The 17,367-nt window shown below is 48.4% G+C and overlaps 1 protein-coding gene across 1 annotated transcript in view; it reads right to left on the bottom strand.

Moving 5' to 3' along the window:
- Positions 1 to 17,367, bottom strand: part of LOC147711685 (period circadian protein homolog 2-like) — a 233,182-nt gene that overhangs the window by 112,632 nt on the left and 103,183 nt on the right. Inside the window, exon 4 of the mRNA XM_086919517.1 lies at positions 3,599 to 4,353. Within this exon, the coding sequence (XP_086775643.1) occupies positions 3,599 to 4,353 (755 nt within the window). The remainder of the gene's footprint in view (positions 1 to 3,598; positions 4,354 to 17,367) is intronic.

Raw genomic sequence — 17,367 nt, 5'->3', positions numbered from 1 at the left:
TTGTAACTCAACCTTTCGTCACTCGAAATCTAATACAATGAGTGCTTATAAATTGCACATTGGTAAATACATATTAGTAACTGTCAAGAAAAACCCAATTGGCTTGGTCCTGCTTGCCACATACACAGTTATAACCTCTGTAATTCCACATGTGCACATAGGCACCTTTCCTACACATTGAGCATGAGAAAGTAAAATTGCTTTAATATCTAAGTTTGGTTTTGATTTACCTTTCACTCACTCAAAATGCTAAGTGATGCATGGCGTGTTTCTTTGGTTCCTTTCATTGGCTGCTTAGGCTGGAAGCAAGGAGTGACCATGTCAAATGATGCTGCCTTTGACATCTTACATCTTCTTCCCGACAGGACCAAGAAAATACCTACTGTGCCTTAGGGGAGATATTTAGGTGGAGTCTGGGGGAAAAAGTCTCATCTCTCGTGCTCCGCCCACTCTGGCTCCTGAAGGCTGCTGACCAGCACACACAGAGAAATCACTGGCACCCCTTAGCCCTAGGTGTCTCGGTGTAGAAACACTGACCGCAGTAGGAGCATAGGAACAGCTGCCAAAACAACGATACTGGTCTCCACTCAATGTCAATACTGGGCATCAGAAAAACTACCGCCGATGGAATCATGACATGAATAAATATCATACCTAGAAGCCATACATTTTAAAACCAATTGATTTGGAACCTGCTGCTTTTGTTTGCCGTCCTCATCTTTATTCACTTGGGGATTCAGCCTGCTGCCTCTCTCTCTGAAGTCCTCACTATAAAAACAATGCAGTTCAGGCTAGTTGCCAGCCTGCTGCTATATGTGACCCAGTGTTCTAGTCTGCTGTTGATGTCTGCTACTCTCAGCTTAATGGCATGGGTCTCTGACCAGTAACTAGTGTGTGGCGGAACTGCAGGTTGCCGGTGAGGTCTGCAGAGGAGGTGGGTCTCCACTGCACTGTGATATCAATCCTATCTAGCGCTGGCTCTTTTTGTGTATGTTATCCATCTAAATGCCAGTACATTGGTCTGTGCACAGTAATATGGGCGTGGTCTTCCTGATAAATATTAATATTAAGCCTTACAAATCAGTACACAGAGTAGAGAAAGTAGGGACAGAGGTCTTCAAGGGCATTGTGACCAGTCCCTTAAAAGATTAGAGGTCAATGGCGTCGCGAGTATCACACTGGGGATGGACATCTCTGAGACCACTCTCTTTTGTAAATCGATTTTGGCCACTATAGGTGTGGCAGGGTATACTCAGACATGAGTCCCTTTCTCACTGCTCCATCAGGATTCAAGCAAGCCGGGCCGAAGAGGCTGAAATGCCAGAAACCGGTCCCCGGTAGCTTGGCTCCTTTCTGGTAAAGAATTGGCTTGGTAGTTTAGTCTGCCCTGTTCCCATGATGCACTGGGCCAGGGACAGACTGATTTGCATATAGCCAGGTTCTGAGCTGGGATGGGGCAGTGAGATAAATAACGGTGATGGATCAAGCCCTGATCTTTGGACTGGGTAAGAGTGGTCTGCTCAATTCAGACACTCTGTTCATCACCACCCCCTTTTGTAAATCGATTTTGGCCACTATAGGTGTGGCAGGGTATACTCAGACATGAGTCCCTTTCTCACTGCTCCATCAGGATTCAAGCAAGCCGGGCCGAAGAGGCTGAAATGCCAGAAACCGGTCCCCGGTAGCTTGGCTCCTTTCTGGTAAAGAATTGGCTTGGTAGTTTAGTCTGCCCTGTTCCCATGATGCACTGGGCCAGGGACAGACTGATTTGCATATAGCCAGGTTCTGAGCTGGGATGGGGCAGTGAGATAAATAACGGTGATGTATCAAGCCCTGATCTTTGGACTGGGTAAGAGTGGTCTGCTCAATTCAGACACTCTGTTCATCACCACCCCCTTTTGTAAATCGATTTTGGCCACTATAGGTGTGGCAGGGTATACTCAGACATGAGTCCCTTTCTCACTGCTCCATCAGGATTCAAGCAAGCCGGGCCGAAGAGGCTGAAATGCCAGAAACCGGTCCCCGGTAGCTTGGCTCCTTTCTGGTAAAGAATTGGCTTGGTAGTTTAGTCTGCCCTGTTCCCATGATGCACTGGGCCAGGGACAGACTGATTTGCATATAGCCAGGTTCTGAGCTGGGATGGGGCAGTGAGATAAATAACGGTGATGGATCAAGCCCTGATCTTTGGACTGGGTAAGAGTGGTCTGCTCAATTCAGACACTCTGTTCATCACCACCCCCTTTTGTAAATCGATTTTGGCCACTATAGGTGTGGCAGGGTATACTCAGACATGAGTCCCTTTCTCACTGCTCCATCAGGATTCAAGCAAGCCGGGCCGAAGAGGCTGAAATGCCAGAAACCGGTCCCCGGTAGCTTGGCTCCTTTCTGGTAAAGAATTGGCTTGGTAGTTTAGTCTGCCCTGTTCCCATGATGCACTGGGCCAGGGACAGACTGATTTGCATATAGCCAGGTTCTGAGCTGGGATGGGACAGTGAGATAAATAACGGTGATGGATCAAGCCCTGATCTTTGGACTGGGTAAGAGTGGTCTGCTCAATTCAGACACTCTGTTCATCACCACCCCCTTTTGTAAATCGAACAATGCTGGGAGCAGCACCACATATATTTCGCAAGTTTCCTATTAGAATAGACGAAATTAAATATTTGGTTGCAAAATACTAACAGGTTCTTCTGCAAATCATTCAGAGAAAACCTCCTTTGCTAACTTCCTTTCCTAACTTTTTCTTAGTGACTTGCAAGTTTCTGAAAAGGGATGATTGCAATTCACAGTGCTAACCGACATACACTTCACATTCACACATACGGCCTCATTACGATGCCAGTCATTGTGTCGGAAACAGGACCGCCCGACAAGGAGTCGGTAGTCCTGCTCCCCAAATTAGGATGTGACCGTCTTCACGGCAGTCGGAAAGTGATTATTTCCTATTGCTACTTGTGCTGCGGGCTGCAGCACAAGCAGCAATAGGAAATATACACTTTTTAAACATCCGTGCACCAGGCACCATTCAGTGCCTGCCACATGCTGCATGGATTTTTTGGGGGGCATCCGAGGTGCCTCCCAGGCCACATAGCGGAGGCTGCGGTGGCCCTTCTAGGGTCCCCCAAAGCCCATTTCTGACAGCCTTGCTATGGCAGTCGGACTACCATAAAAACCCTGTCTGAAAGGGATATCGTAATCCATACAGTGGTGCCTGAGCAGGCACCGCCCCTATTGTAGGGTATTACATTCGGACTGACGGTGGGACAGACTCCTTGAGCCCATCTGAAGTGTTGGTCGGTCCCTTCGCCCCTGCCTCCGACCGCTCACATCATAATGCAGTGGTTGGACCACGGGATTAGATGTTGGTTTGACCGTAACAGGTGGCCTGTCTGTTGCGATCCGTCCGACATAGTAATGAGACCCCATGTGTATTGTAACTTTGTAACTGTAATGTTATCAGCCTTTATATGTACTGGGTTTGTAAATGGAAACTTCTTTTGTATAACCAGCAACATCTTTTCCAATAACCTAAGAGCAAACAGTATACTGGATGACTTCAAGAACATGAGCCATTCCCGGTTTCTGTCTTTTTACTTACAGATTTATTTTCCACATGTGCTTCATCTTCAGGCACCTCTTGATGCTCCACAGACATGGGTCGTTCTTCCTGAAGAAGATCCAGCTGCAATGGGGAGCTGCTCCTTGAATTGCAAAGCAAAGGACGTACCTTGTTTGGGACAACCAGCTGATCATCAGGCAGCATCGGTGACGAGACTTGTGATGGTGGAGCCATAACACCTGTTGTACCTTGTGATGGCATGCTGGATGGTGGGACGGGCACAGCAGCGAACGAATAGGAAGAGGAGCAAGGATAATGTGAAGTGAAAAGTGTCTGAGGCATCTGACTGCCCATGTGAGAATGCATGGGGTAATTTGGGAGCATGACTGCCATGACAGGACCCATGTAAGGTGCTTGGAATGCTGGAAAGGAGTGCAAATTGTAGGACATGGTTGACTGAGTTGTGGGTTCCTGCCCAACAGATGAAATTGCACATTCTCCTGATACTGAAGTCATCAATGAAACTGGAAAACCAGGTACTGGGTACGCTGGTGGATTTGGGATCGTCATGGAATGGGGGAAGGGCACGTTAGAAAAGTTTGGCTGCAAGACCTCAGATGATGGCAATGATTGTTGGACAGCTCCCATTTTTTTCACATGTGGGTGATGCTTTTGATTGGAGCCATTGCTGTCAGATGATTCCTGAGGTCTTTGGCGCTTTTGCTTTCCACACTCTCCGTGTTTTTTCCCTTTCCTTCCTCCAGCAGGTTTGATCTGTTTAGACGATTGATCACCTGTTGAGCATAAACAAAATTTGTTGTCATAACACCACATATGGCCATAGACAAGGAGGAAACATTGCTTAAATATAAACTATAAAGTGCTATAAAGTAATTCTCAAAGTCAGCACTATAAAGTAATTTGCAAAGTTGCTTTTGGATTGATCCTAAAAGTCTTCAGACAATAATATAAATCCATGATATCACTCTAAAATAGTAGGCGGCTCCCAGGCCAAAAGCAAAGTCTTGATAAATAAATACACCAGTAACATTTATAATATTTGACACAGTCGTACGGAACCGTGTTTGCATGCCAGTGTGTCACCCATAGCTCCTTTACAAATTGCAATAAGAGCCGGGTATTACAATTGTAGTGTCCTGCGGGACACGTTCTAGTCTTTCTATAAAGTGTAACCCACACTGTACACCCACCCACCACCGGCGTCACGAGTCAGGTGACCCGGTCAATGAAAGGGGCTCGTGGCCCATTAACCAGCCCACTATCCTGGTGTCCGTGTGTCCCTCATTTACATGATGCGGGCCTGAGGCCCGACTTTACACTGGCGACGAGGCGGGCAATTGACCCCGCCTGCCCGTTACCTGGCTTCTCATCGTCCCTCGTAGGAAAAAAAAAAGGAAATGCTCCAGAGAGACGGCACCCCTACGCTGAGATCCACAGCCACCACCACCTGCAATGGTGATCTAGCGCGACGCCGCTCCCCGCAATCCATGGAGCGGCAATAAGGTGCAGCGTGCCTCACTCCCACTGCTGCCAGGAGGGGAAGAGAAGGGCCCGATGATCGGGGGTAAGGGGGCGCCCCGCAACCCCACCCCGTTCCCTCGTCTACACGGCCGGCGGCTACCCGGCAGTGACGAACTGCCCCAGCAGGTCAAAGAACCAAGAGAAAACGCGGACTGAGACCTGAAGGCCGAGAATCTGGCGAGCCCGCCCAGCGTGGGGGAAACCAGGTAGGATTCCAGAGCGCAGCACTGTTCCAGCAAGCAGGCCCCATGAGAGCACAGCACACAGCCCGTAGCGGCTAGAGAGCCTGCGACCCTGTCACAGCGCAGCACCCGCCAGGCACCGCGGCCCTGCTCGCACCCACCTACCAGAGCCTTCGATCTCCAGCGCTTCAGCAGCCTCCACAGATCGGAGCTCAGGCGGCGCTGGAGTGACGTCTGTCTTCTTGCCGCCATTGTGAGCGGAGGCACCTGCCCGCAGCTGGGAGAGTATGGCTGCCGCAAATTACTGAAAGCCAGCACCTGGCCTGACCCGAACAGCAAAAGGGCAGCGGCGCCACATGAGGAGACAGAGGCGCCCCCTGGCCTGCACAAACAGCCCGGCATCGATGGACATAGAGCACGGCGCCGCACGGTATCCACATACCAAAGACAGAGTGGCAAAAGCACGCCACAGGCAGAGGAGGCCCAGATCCTCCAACGCAGCGCTGCCACCTGGTGGGCAGGAGGGGTAACACATGCTCACCCACAGATACGCCTAACAAGCCCAGACAGGAGCCCCGGCCTAGGTCTCTACGAAAGAAAACCAGCCACATGCATGGGGCATCAGACCTGTACGCTCCCACATCCGGCAGCCTCTGTATCTGCTACACAGTAAGGGGGACTCCCTCCACGCATGCACACAGGGCAAGCCCAGGTGGAAGGTACCCTGTGCTACAACAGCACCCATCAAGAGCCTCCAGGCTGCGAGTGAGACTTTCCACAAGGGTAGGACCACAGTGCCACCTAGGGAACACAGAGATACCACATGAGCAGCAGAGAAGCCACAGTACAGGAGGCAACAGCGCCACCTAAAGTCTGCTCAGGAGTGTCTCCGAAATCCATGCCTAGGTGCTGCTACCAACAGTGGAAAGAAGAGGAACTCTGAACCCACACCCAGCAGGGGGGCGCAAAGGGCTCAGGACTACCCCCAGCACAGGAAAGTGCCAAAGACCGTAGCGTCACCAGATGGCTCCCCAGGCGCAATGTGCCTAAGGACAGACGCACTACCAGGCCTGAGCGAATAGCCAGCTGCACCCCACACTGCAGCCCATGGACAGTCACTGCAAGAGGCCCTGCACCACCTGACAGCGCCACATAGACCTGCAGTACTAGAACACTGCATCTTGATAACCAACTGGCAACGGCGGTCAACAGACCCAGGAGTGTGCACCGCCACCACCGGGAAGACCGCCAGCCCATGCCCACCAGCCGAGTCGACTTGCGCCAGGCACAGCAAGACGTGCCCTCAGAGGGGAACACTAATAGAGTGGCCCTATGCACCCTGCACGTGAGAACAGCCAGGACGCCTTCGAAGACAGAAAAGTCTACAGGTAGCCACCACACCCAAGAGCCCCAAGGTGCCCCTAGCCACACCAGCCTCATATAGGCAAGAGCACCACCTGCCAACTCTGCAGAGTCTGGGGAGAGATGGACAAACCCCGCAAGGAACTACAGGGGACTAAGAGCCACACACGGACATCCCCGCTAGCAAGAGTGGAAGACCAGCCAGACAGCCACGTCTCAAGGTAACTACCCCACTACAGGAACAAGAAAGACTGAGGCGGAGCACGCGCCACACGTGGCTGCTCAACGCCACTGCCAGTGAAGAGGTGGCATCACTCGCCCCTACTGCTGAAAAAAAACCCGACCACAAGCCACCCCACAGGCACCCCAAGTGCCAGAAGAAAGTGCCCAGAACGAGACCGAGCATGCACCGAGTAGGCAAAGCCAGAAGCACGCAGGATGCCGCACCAGTGAACCTGACTACGCATTCAGCACCCAGGAAACCTCTCCACACAGAAGCACTGCTGAATGCAGGTAGGAGAGCAGTCACATCTCCATCGCCACAGCGAAGCCCTGCAGTAGGCCGAAGACCACCCACGGTGTCCTTCCTCACCCTGCCTCAAGATGGAGTCGGCTGTGACCCAAGATCGGCAAGAGAGGAGCCGCACACCCCACGTGGCAGGCTGCCACAGCACCAGGCACTCCAACAAAACAGCGACACAAGACCGGACGTCACGTCGCCCAGCATGCAAGGAGCACCTCACCAAGTGACTAGTCCAGACAAGCATGCCAGAGCAAATGCAGAAGCCGACACCATGACACCGCCGCCTTGAGGTCCAAACGCAACGCCCTCGAAGAAAAGAAGAAGAGTGACAGCCCTGTCACCCCGAAGACCGGATGAGCACAGGTGGGCAGAACAAGCCAACAAAGGGAGAAGACCGAGGACTCACAGCCAGCCAAGAAGCACACCCTAACACACCAGACAGCTACCAAGGCGGACCGATGTCCCTGGATACAGCCTCATGGATGAACCAAATGTAAGCCGCAGCAAGCGCCAATCGCGTCTCATCCTAACGCTTCCCTAGGCGACCGCCCGTCCATGAACGTCGGCAGTCTAAGTCAATCGCATCCCTGCTCCTGTTCGCAGATGCCACAGGTGAAGATCAGCATTGAGTGCCCACCCTCACACTGCCTCAAGATGGAGTCGGCAGTGGCCCCACAACAGGGAAGAGAGGATCCCCACACTCTACGTGTCAAGCGACCACAGACACTCCGCCTAAGCAAGGTAGAGGCACATGGCTGCCAAGTATCTCCGGACATCCAACACTCCCAGCAAGCCACCAACACCTGTCATCCCGAGTCACTACACAGCTGTTAACCACCATCACCCCAGCCATCAGCACCTGCGCCAAACAACACCACTGCCAAAGATCGGCAGAGTGGACTGGCAAGAGGTCCAAGAAGTTCAAATTAGACGTGGTCCGCAAGCATGGACCAACAAACTTCGACATCATCAAGAACCGGAAGTAAAACTATCAACAGAAGAAGGTCGCAGCAACCGGTCCAGTCACAGAGTGAAAAGAAGACAGTGTCCTAGAGCCAGGACAAGACCAGAGGGAAACGGGTGGAGTGCACGCCGCTCGGAGAAGCCTGGCTAGGAGGACAAGACCACAAGATGACCGGACCGCGTCGCGGGGAAGAAATGAAGATGGAGAACGAGTGGCACGACGCCACGAAGGAAAGAAAGGAGGAAAGGAATCGAAGGGCATGGTGCCACCAGAAACAACAACGTCCAGGAAAATGTGAAGAGGTGTGGCAAGCCAACACACACCAGAAGAGAAGGTGACACGCGCCACAACATCGAGCACATTTACATACATGTCAATGAGATCATCGGTGGCACGAGGAGAAGAACAGGCATCTACTTACAAGTCCTCTGACAACTTGTCGACTGAAGGAATGAACAGGCTGGACCATTGGCAACACCCACCTTTGGGATTGAGCGGAAGTCTGGATGGGGAGAAAGCTCAGACGTCCGGCAGAAGGAGAACTGACCACTCCACACCAGCCCGTGGATATCCAATGGGCAAAGTCCTCAGGGACACCGGTGGCAGAGGGTCCCGACAAGAGAGATGGATCCGTCGCCGTTTACCCTGTACGTCCCAGGAAAAAGAGGAACTTGTGAGCGAAGGCAGGAGTCAACAACCACCCTCCAGGTGGAGCTATGAACTTTGAGGTAGTGCTCTCATCGTCTCCTCCATTCACACGCAGACTGTGGAGTTGGAGCAACACTGCGGAGAACACCCGGCCCAGTGGAAACCTGATGAAGAGGGCCTCCGGGATATCTTGTGGCAGGGGAACACCCGTGAGAGGGGCGTCCTAGTGAGAAGGATGTCTTTCAACTACTCCCTCCTTTGCAAAGAGAAGCCACGCTGCCTACACTAAAAGAAACCAGGACTGAGTGGTAGAAAATAACATCCATCAAATCTACTATCTTGTCATCTGTTTGTCGTCACCACAAGAGCGAGGCTGAAAGTCAAGAAGAGTACACCTACGGAGCACCAAGACATTGCGCCCATGTGAACTAGTAGTTCCAGCTGCAAGCTTCCACCATCGGCACCCGTCAAGCAGCTGAAGAGACTTTTGTAAAATTGTGACAGTAGTATATTGTGTATTTACTTCCTCCCGTAGGTTCGGACTTTGGTTCTTTTAATTTTTATCAAAGTTTGGGAGGAATGTAGTGTCCTGCGGGACACGTTCTAGTCTTTCTATAAAGTGTAACCCACACTGTACACCCACTCACCACCGGCGTCACGAGTCAGGTGACCCGGTCAATAAAAGGGGCCGAGCGCACATGCTCGTGGCCCATTAACCAGCCCACTATCCTGGTGTCCGTGTGTCCCTCATTTACATGATGCGGGCCTGGGACCCGACTTTACAACAATCACAAGTGGGCTTGGGAACAGAGCCCGGTTTTGCAAGCTCAAGTTAATTATTTTAAAAAAGTGTTTGCAGGCCCGGGACTATGGGGACATTATATGCAAAGAGATTTTTGGAGTGAGGATTCCAGTCGCCACTCTCGCACCAAAATACTTCCACCACGAAATATTGAACCTCGAATGTGAATAACCTTCAAACTCATTTCTATCAGGTCCTTTTTTGCAGATGTTCCAGATTTTGGGACCATTGCGGAGTTGTTTTCCACTGCAAATTACCACCTGCTTGAAGCAGTGGATAAAATGCAGATTTGGGCGTTGCTCATGATGATGGTTATTGACGATGGTCCACGGGCTCAGTGGGCTGCCCCCCTCCGTGTGCAGTTAGAGTGCAGTTTAGGGTTGGGCTCTGCAGATCCCTATATAGCCATGAGCTCCTCCTCCAGGTCCAGGTCTGGTGTTTCCTGGCACAGAATTATGAGTGAGCAGGTTGCAGACCTGGTATACCAGGTTACTCATAATGACAGGCAGAGGTATGCTTCTCTGTTCCTCTCGTGATAAGGGCTGTTTACAGGGGCGTATCACAGGCCCCTGTAGCCTCTGCGGTGCAGGAGGGAAATCAAATTCCAGGGGGCCCCAACGCTTCAATGAGGCCCAATTCATCTCAAAGCCAAGGAATATCTGTGAGATGTCCTCTGCACACTGCAGGGGAGACCCATCAATCTGTGTAACCACACTGACTGTTCAGAAAACAATAGTTACATTCTGAAAGTGGCAACATTTATCAGTAGTTGAGTCCTAACTGGATTTGTGTCTCGAAGCTATTACATGTTTTCAAAGGTCAGGAATAAGCCCTGCATTCTGACTGTATGGAGTAACTTTTGTACTATTATAGCACTATGTATGAAGGTCCAGTGAAAAAAATGTAAAACCTGAATCCCTATGACTACTTAGACATGTGGTAGAAATTTCTCACGTTTTGTAAGTCTTTTGTTTTTACATATTTTAATGTGGCTTCCTCAAAGCAATAATCACACAGAAAGACTCAACAAAAAATTAGAAAAACAAACAATCATTGGCAATGTCAATAAACTCTGGTGTCGTGAAGCTGGTGCAATAGTTATCTTTGTTTACTGTGCGCATATGCCACCAACAATATAAAAAACGAAAGCATTTCACTACCTACAAGTATTGTATATATACTTGCAATCAAGTTATTAATTTAAAAATAAATTAACCATTGCATCTTACTATAATACAACTGCATGTGTGCTTCCTAGCAGGAGGTGTACTTAGAACAGGTATAGAAATACTTTAAAGTTTTAAAGCACATCACAGGAATATATGATTTTTAGTGCAGCAAATTAAAGATGCTATGTAAATGTATGTAAATGTATGTATTGGCATTTATATAGCGCACCGTAGGGTCCCAAGGCGCTTCGACCGCTGCGAAACCCTTCCTGGCTTCCCTGAGAGATGGTCCCTTAATGGGTATCTCCAGGGTGAGACCAGGCATCCCCGGCGGTCTGGTGGGGCCGTTAGTGAAGATGAGGCAAGCTAATGCCCAGAGTTGCCGAGTGTGATCGCTGATCAGAGTGGGCACCGAGGCGAGAGAATTATCGAGTCCGCTGACCCTGGTCCAGAAACCTGCCGCGCCGGGAATCGAACCCTGGTCCCGGGCCGTCCTCGGCTCTCGTGTCTGCCGCCTCTAACCAGTGAGCCACACTACTTCACTGTATGCTATTGCCTTTGAAAGACTGTGATTTGAAGACACTGTTTAAACACACATGAATGGTAACAAAGGTTAAAACATCGAAAGAAAAAAAAACAAACGTAAAGTACTGCCCTACCAGTTCTGGCTTTGAGGTGCACTTCTTTTTAGGCGGATCAGTACTTGTGCTTATGATGGTGGAAAATTCACAAGTTCAGCAGATTTCCCACCATCGTACCTATTGAGGGTGGGGGAAGGGAGAAATGGGAATTTGTGGTTACAGTCCTCTTTTGAAAGGCAGGAGGAAAGTGCCTTAGCAGACTGAAAAAGAAAAGCACACACATTTAATGAGAGGGCAAGGAAAGGGATTTCTCTACAGCGAAATCTACTTCCTAATAAACTATAATTAGATACACAAATCTGCATGATTAACTGCATATATTTGACCAATGCTTTGCACAACTAAATTGAGTCATATGTGTCCCATTCCAATTCTTGTTTGATTTTAAGGGCCTGTCCAAAATGCAAACACTGACTCATTTCTCCAAATGCCGGAAATATTGGTTGGTAACTTTAGTTTTATTTTGATCTTTACTGTGTTGTTTGTACGTCATTTTGACTAGACTCTGTTTTAGGTCCTGGGACAGAATGTGCTAACAACATTCCTTTGTGAATGTTGATTTCTGGATTCTGTTTTACGCCTTATTTGCGCTAATGAGCTGCTTATGCCTCATTCTTGACTAGTCCCTGTACCAAGGTTTCAGCCAAACTTGCATATCTGTGACTTGTTTCTCTGCACAGCAGTATTGCCTCTTCTAGCCTTTCAATGCCAAAATTCAAGGCCAGTAAAATGGGCCCAGTACTTGGCTAAGCAAAGAATCCCCAAGTCACATACATCTCTGGAGCTATGGAAATGTGTTAAATCTTGTACTTAGCCATGTGACCCAAGCGTCTACTGCATCTACGGGTCCGTGCTAAACATTTGGGGAGGTTTCTAGAAGGTGTCCTACAAAAGGATAGATATGTCATGTGAGCAGGCACATGATGACGACACATTCCAGATCACAGGACAAAGATGGTGATGGCAAAAAGATGCTAATGTAAAAAGGTTTTTGGCTCTCTGAATAACTCTTTAAATGTATGTACACTGATTTGATATAAGTCCTCCATAATATTTCTTTTGACAGTCTTAAGTATGTTTCCAGCATACACTTCTAAGCCCTAAAATTCGCTGATGGGTATGTACATTACAAAGAGTCGTAACAGCCCAGATGAATCTTCACATTTTTGAGTTACCATACAATTGTCTAAGTATTTCCAGACTAGAAAAACAGATCAGCAGGAACAGAAAATGGTGTCAGACACTATAAAACTCCTCGCAATCGATTACCACAATTTAGATACCATGTTCTCAACTGCCATGAAATTTGCAGAATGGGCAAACAAATGCTGAGCAGAAAGGAATTGTGACTAAGACGTAGAATCTGATGCTTGATCAGCAAAGTACAATACTTGTTGTATCTGTGCTGTCTGTTGTTACTCTATCCTGAAAAAGCACTTCCATTTCAGCAGTGCTTACATGCATCTCAAACATATCTAGTAAGACCTTCTCCTGAACGAAAGGAGCCTGTGGGAGACGTTTTTCGAAGCTGAAAGGCATCACAACCCACCTAATAAACCCAATGGGTCAGAAGAGCCTTAAAGCCCTTCTGCTCATGTCAGTTGAAGGGAATGTATTTTCTAAGTTAAAAAACAATAATATTATAGACATAGTTGCAAAACATGCATTGATGCAAGGCCTTTCGATTCAGTAATACTCAATCTCTCCGCTGCGCTAATTTACAAACAGAAAAAGATGTGAACAAATCTATGTGTTTTTTGTATATGGGCATCAACTGCTGATCATGGAAGAAATTTACCGCTAGATTGTCCAGAGACATTTTTAGAATTCTTTAGATCCCAGACTTCCTTTTCCTCCATTGTGAATTGAAAAAAGAATCATAAGAATAACAGACAAGAGAAGCCACAACCATTTCAATGCTACCCTTCTAACCAAACATTACTCGGCCCTCTAGACATTATTTCTTTTGTCTATATATATATATTCGAACAGGTTTTGTTACCTTGAGTCCTCCACATTGAAGCTGGACAAGGGAATTAATCATAGGAGTGTCAGTGCCTTTATTGCTGAGACAATTTAGCCCTACAAAGAGAGGCCAGTGAATATCTCACATAAAAGTTACATACATTCAGTTAAAGGATTATAAATAGTAATGGACCTAGATTTCTTGCGTTTGGATATAGCAGTATCTTTTTGCCGGTCCTAAGAGAGAATTACTTATTATCCATTTCTTAACATGTTCTTTCCTCCAATAAATCTCCTCTGTGAACCATGAGAAGAAAGGGATGAACAGACATTTCAAATCTGTTCTAGCCCTATTTAAATATGCAACGCATATGGCGAGAAAAAGCTACACACTTTTTAGTAAAAGACCAGTCTTTGTAAGCAAGCAGGCTGTATATACTTAGGAATGAGGTTTATTATTTGGCCTCGGTGTAATTTCTTTTTACTTCTGTATAACAGGTTCTATTTCTCCGAATGAATGGGGAGAAGGGAATTTTTTTTATGGAAACAGAGAGCTGGTGCTACCAGTGCAAGCTGTACTTGCAGGAAAATTGCTAGATTTTATCAGATTTTTTGAAAAGATTTATTTGTTTATGAGTAAAAAGCAAACATACTTTCTTTGCTTTTTCTTGTTGCATATTCTCTTCCCGGAAACCTCTTTGTTGTGAATTGGCAAGTGAAGAGCATATAAAACATATTAGAATTCAAAACCTGCGTTTTCTCCTTGTCTTTGCAAGTTCTATTCTCAGAATTCCTGACCCAAAACTTTCCTCCTCCAATTCGTACCAGATTTCAGATTTGCTTAATGATCAACATCTAGCACATAGTGGGTTGGGAGTGGCTATTTTTTTACAATGTGCTAGAAGCTTTAGTCTGCAAGGACGTATGCATAGGTGTATTCATTGCTCACCCCCTCGCATAGAGCTCATCAAGGGGATACTTTAATCAACGTCACACGTCACTATATTGGCGGAGAGGGTTGCCGTTAACCACACAACACCCTTCCTGTGGAGAATCACCACTGCAAGAGTTGGCAGCCCCAGCCCGTCGGCACTTCACGCCTCCCAGCTGCAGCCACCATGCTCATGCTCCCGAGATGTGTTTCCATTTGTGCTGGCGCCTGTACAGAGGCATGCGCCCACGAGAGAGATCCTGCCTGCTTCCAGCCACAGGCAGTCAAGTGAGGTGCATACTCACTGCCCCTACTTTTGAGGACCATGCTGTGAGGGAGCACGTTCCACAGAAGCCGTGTGTGTGCCTCCTGCTCCTCGGGGAAATCCTCTGCACATCAGCCAGGGAGAGAAGTGGAAACCGCACCTGCTACCTCCAAAGACTGCTTTTGCTGCACTGAGGAAATGTAAATTTTATGGTCAAGTTGTGTTCCCTAGCGCGTACCCCACCGTCTCCATGTACGAGTTAAAGTGCATGTAACTTCCCTCCTGTACCAGCTATGAAGACGCAAATACATTTGCGTCCAACGTTAACATGTCCTCTTTTAGACCCACCCTGAATGGGTTGGATAGCCCGTTCCTAAGTATGCTATGCCAACGTCTTTTTGTAGTGTACTTCTACGTTTTTCAGCTCTAGCTGAGTAGGCCCTGAATTTCTGCCACCGAGCCTCTTTTCTGGCTTCTGACTCCAAGGGCCTCTGCCCAGGCTGCCTCTGTACCCGTGAACTCTGACTTACTTTCAGCGCGGCCTCTCGCGCTCAGCTCAGCCTGCTGCCTGCCAAGATTGACTATAACCTTCGAGTTATCTGTTCCGCTCCTCGAAAATACATTCCTGCCTGCTAGCTTCAGTAAACATCCCCCTCAGCTGCAGAGCCAAGGGGCCGACCTGTCTCTATGCAACTAATTCAAGTAATTCATAGCCTTGTTGCCATGCTCCCATGGAAGGCCCATGCCCCACGCTTCTCATGCAGACACTTAGGCGCTTATACATGCATCCACAGTTAGTATAGAATAGCTTCTGCCCTAGAGACCTTTCTGCCCAGATAGCTCAGTTCCTAAACATCAGATATCAGATATGATAGAAGTACAAGTTGATCTGACATGCCAGACTTCTGTCTCTTTCCGTCGGTGCAAATGTCAAGCCCCCTGCACCCTCCAGCTTCACGTCAATCACACGTCATGCAGCTGCGCGCGCATCCAAGTTTCTAATTTCTGCTGACATTGCAACATTTCTGTTAGTGCCACCCCTTTGTGACACCTACCTTTGACGTTTCTAGCACACACCTCTAGTTCACGCCTTCTGATTACGTACTTGTAACACGTGTATACTGTTATCTTGTCTTCTCTCAGCTGTTACGCCTACTATAACTGTTTCCTATGACATGAATTAAGTATATAAGCTATGTAATGTAATAAAAGAGCGCTCTATCCCTTCTGACACCCCTGTGGTGGTCAGAACATGATATCCTGGTCTAGACTATTCCTTTTTGAGGAATAAAAACCCCTAAGAACTCTAACACCACGGACTCTGTTTTCTTTCTTTCCGATTGAGTTATTATTGATTAAGTACTTACCTGCATAGAAATTAAGAGAGTAAATTAATTATTTACGTCAGCACTAGGCCCAGGTGAGGGCAATCCAGTGCCATCCTTTGCCCCTCCGCCCCATGTACATCCGCTTCGTACCTTCGACACCTGCTCTGCGAGACCTGGGGTGTAAAGTTCTCTGCCTCAGCACAATACAATCCACCCAGATGAGCCCCAGGAGAATGCAGCAGCCGTGGCCCCACCACCACCACACAGCCCAAGTTCCCACACAACACTCTGATGGTGCTGCTTCCCTTCAGTGGCCTGGTTGACCCAGCACCACATTGGCACACGTGGATCAGCAGACTGAACAACTATTTCTGTGCAACGGGGGAAACAGATGGCACAATAAAGAAGTCACTACTCTTGCATTTCGCAAATGAGGAGATTTATACACTCTTTGAAACCCTAACTGGGAGGAGAGCGGACAATGACTACGATGCTGCAGTATTGGCCGTAAACGCCTACTTCAAACCCTAGCTGAATCCTGACTTTGAGAGGTTTAAGCTGTGCCAGGCGCGCCAGTGGGAGGATGAAAACATCGAAGCATTCCACGCTCATCTGCAACACCTCGCTAGCACATGCGTGGATGATGATCAGCCCAAGGAAGTTCGCATCCAGCCTATTGAAGGTTACCAAAACTTCACCTTGAGGTGCCTATTTCTGGGACAGCCCGGCATGACCCTGGAAGCATTCTTCATATTGGCTTACTCGCACAAACTCTCCAACAGCGGAGTGGAAGAGATAAAGCTAGCAGTCACTTCATCCTAGAAGGTAGAAGGATCCAGAGCCACACAGATCAAAGAGGATAGAGTAGATACCATCTACAAACAACCAGGGCGCCAGCAGCTGACCAACCCAACTCCCACAAAACAGAGAAAATGTAGCCTGGAATCACACCAAGGGGACACCTGCCTGGCTAGAGGCAAGACTTGCTCCTGATGTGGTAAAGGAAAGCATTTCACCTGTGTCTGCGAAGCACAGAGGAGGGGTGCAGACCTCAAGCAAATTGAGACCACAAGTATCACTGAAGTGCCTCTCTGTGGAAGAGAACACCACAGACGATATGGGTGTGAACGCACACTCGTGCCGGAGGATCCCTGACAACGAGGTGGACAATGTCTTTATCATCTTTGCGAACAGCAACATAAACTGGCTCCTATGTGCACAAGTATGAGCCCTGATTGACAGTTGAACCTCTGTGAACACTATGGACATTCACCAATTTGAAAGACTAAAACCTCGTCTGTAGTTGGAATCCACGAAGGTCAGGATATCCGCATATGTTAGGAGGCACCCACTGCCTTGGCTGGAGTCATTGAACAAGTGGTGGTGAGCTGGCGCCCATAAGATGCATACCTGTTTACACGTTACTCAAGAGGAACAGGCACAGTCATTGGCTGCCACACTGGTGACGACCTAGGGCTTGTATTCT

Source organism: Lissotriton vulgaris, chromosome 5, assembly GCF_964263255.1.
Source record: "Lissotriton vulgaris chromosome 5, aLisVul1.2, whole genome shotgun sequence".
Lineage (NCBI taxonomy): Eukaryota > Metazoa > Chordata > Amphibia > Caudata > Salamandridae > Lissotriton > Lissotriton vulgaris.
The sequence above is the reverse complement of the archived record's forward strand: the minus strand, read 5'-3'. Positions and strand labels throughout refer to the sequence as shown.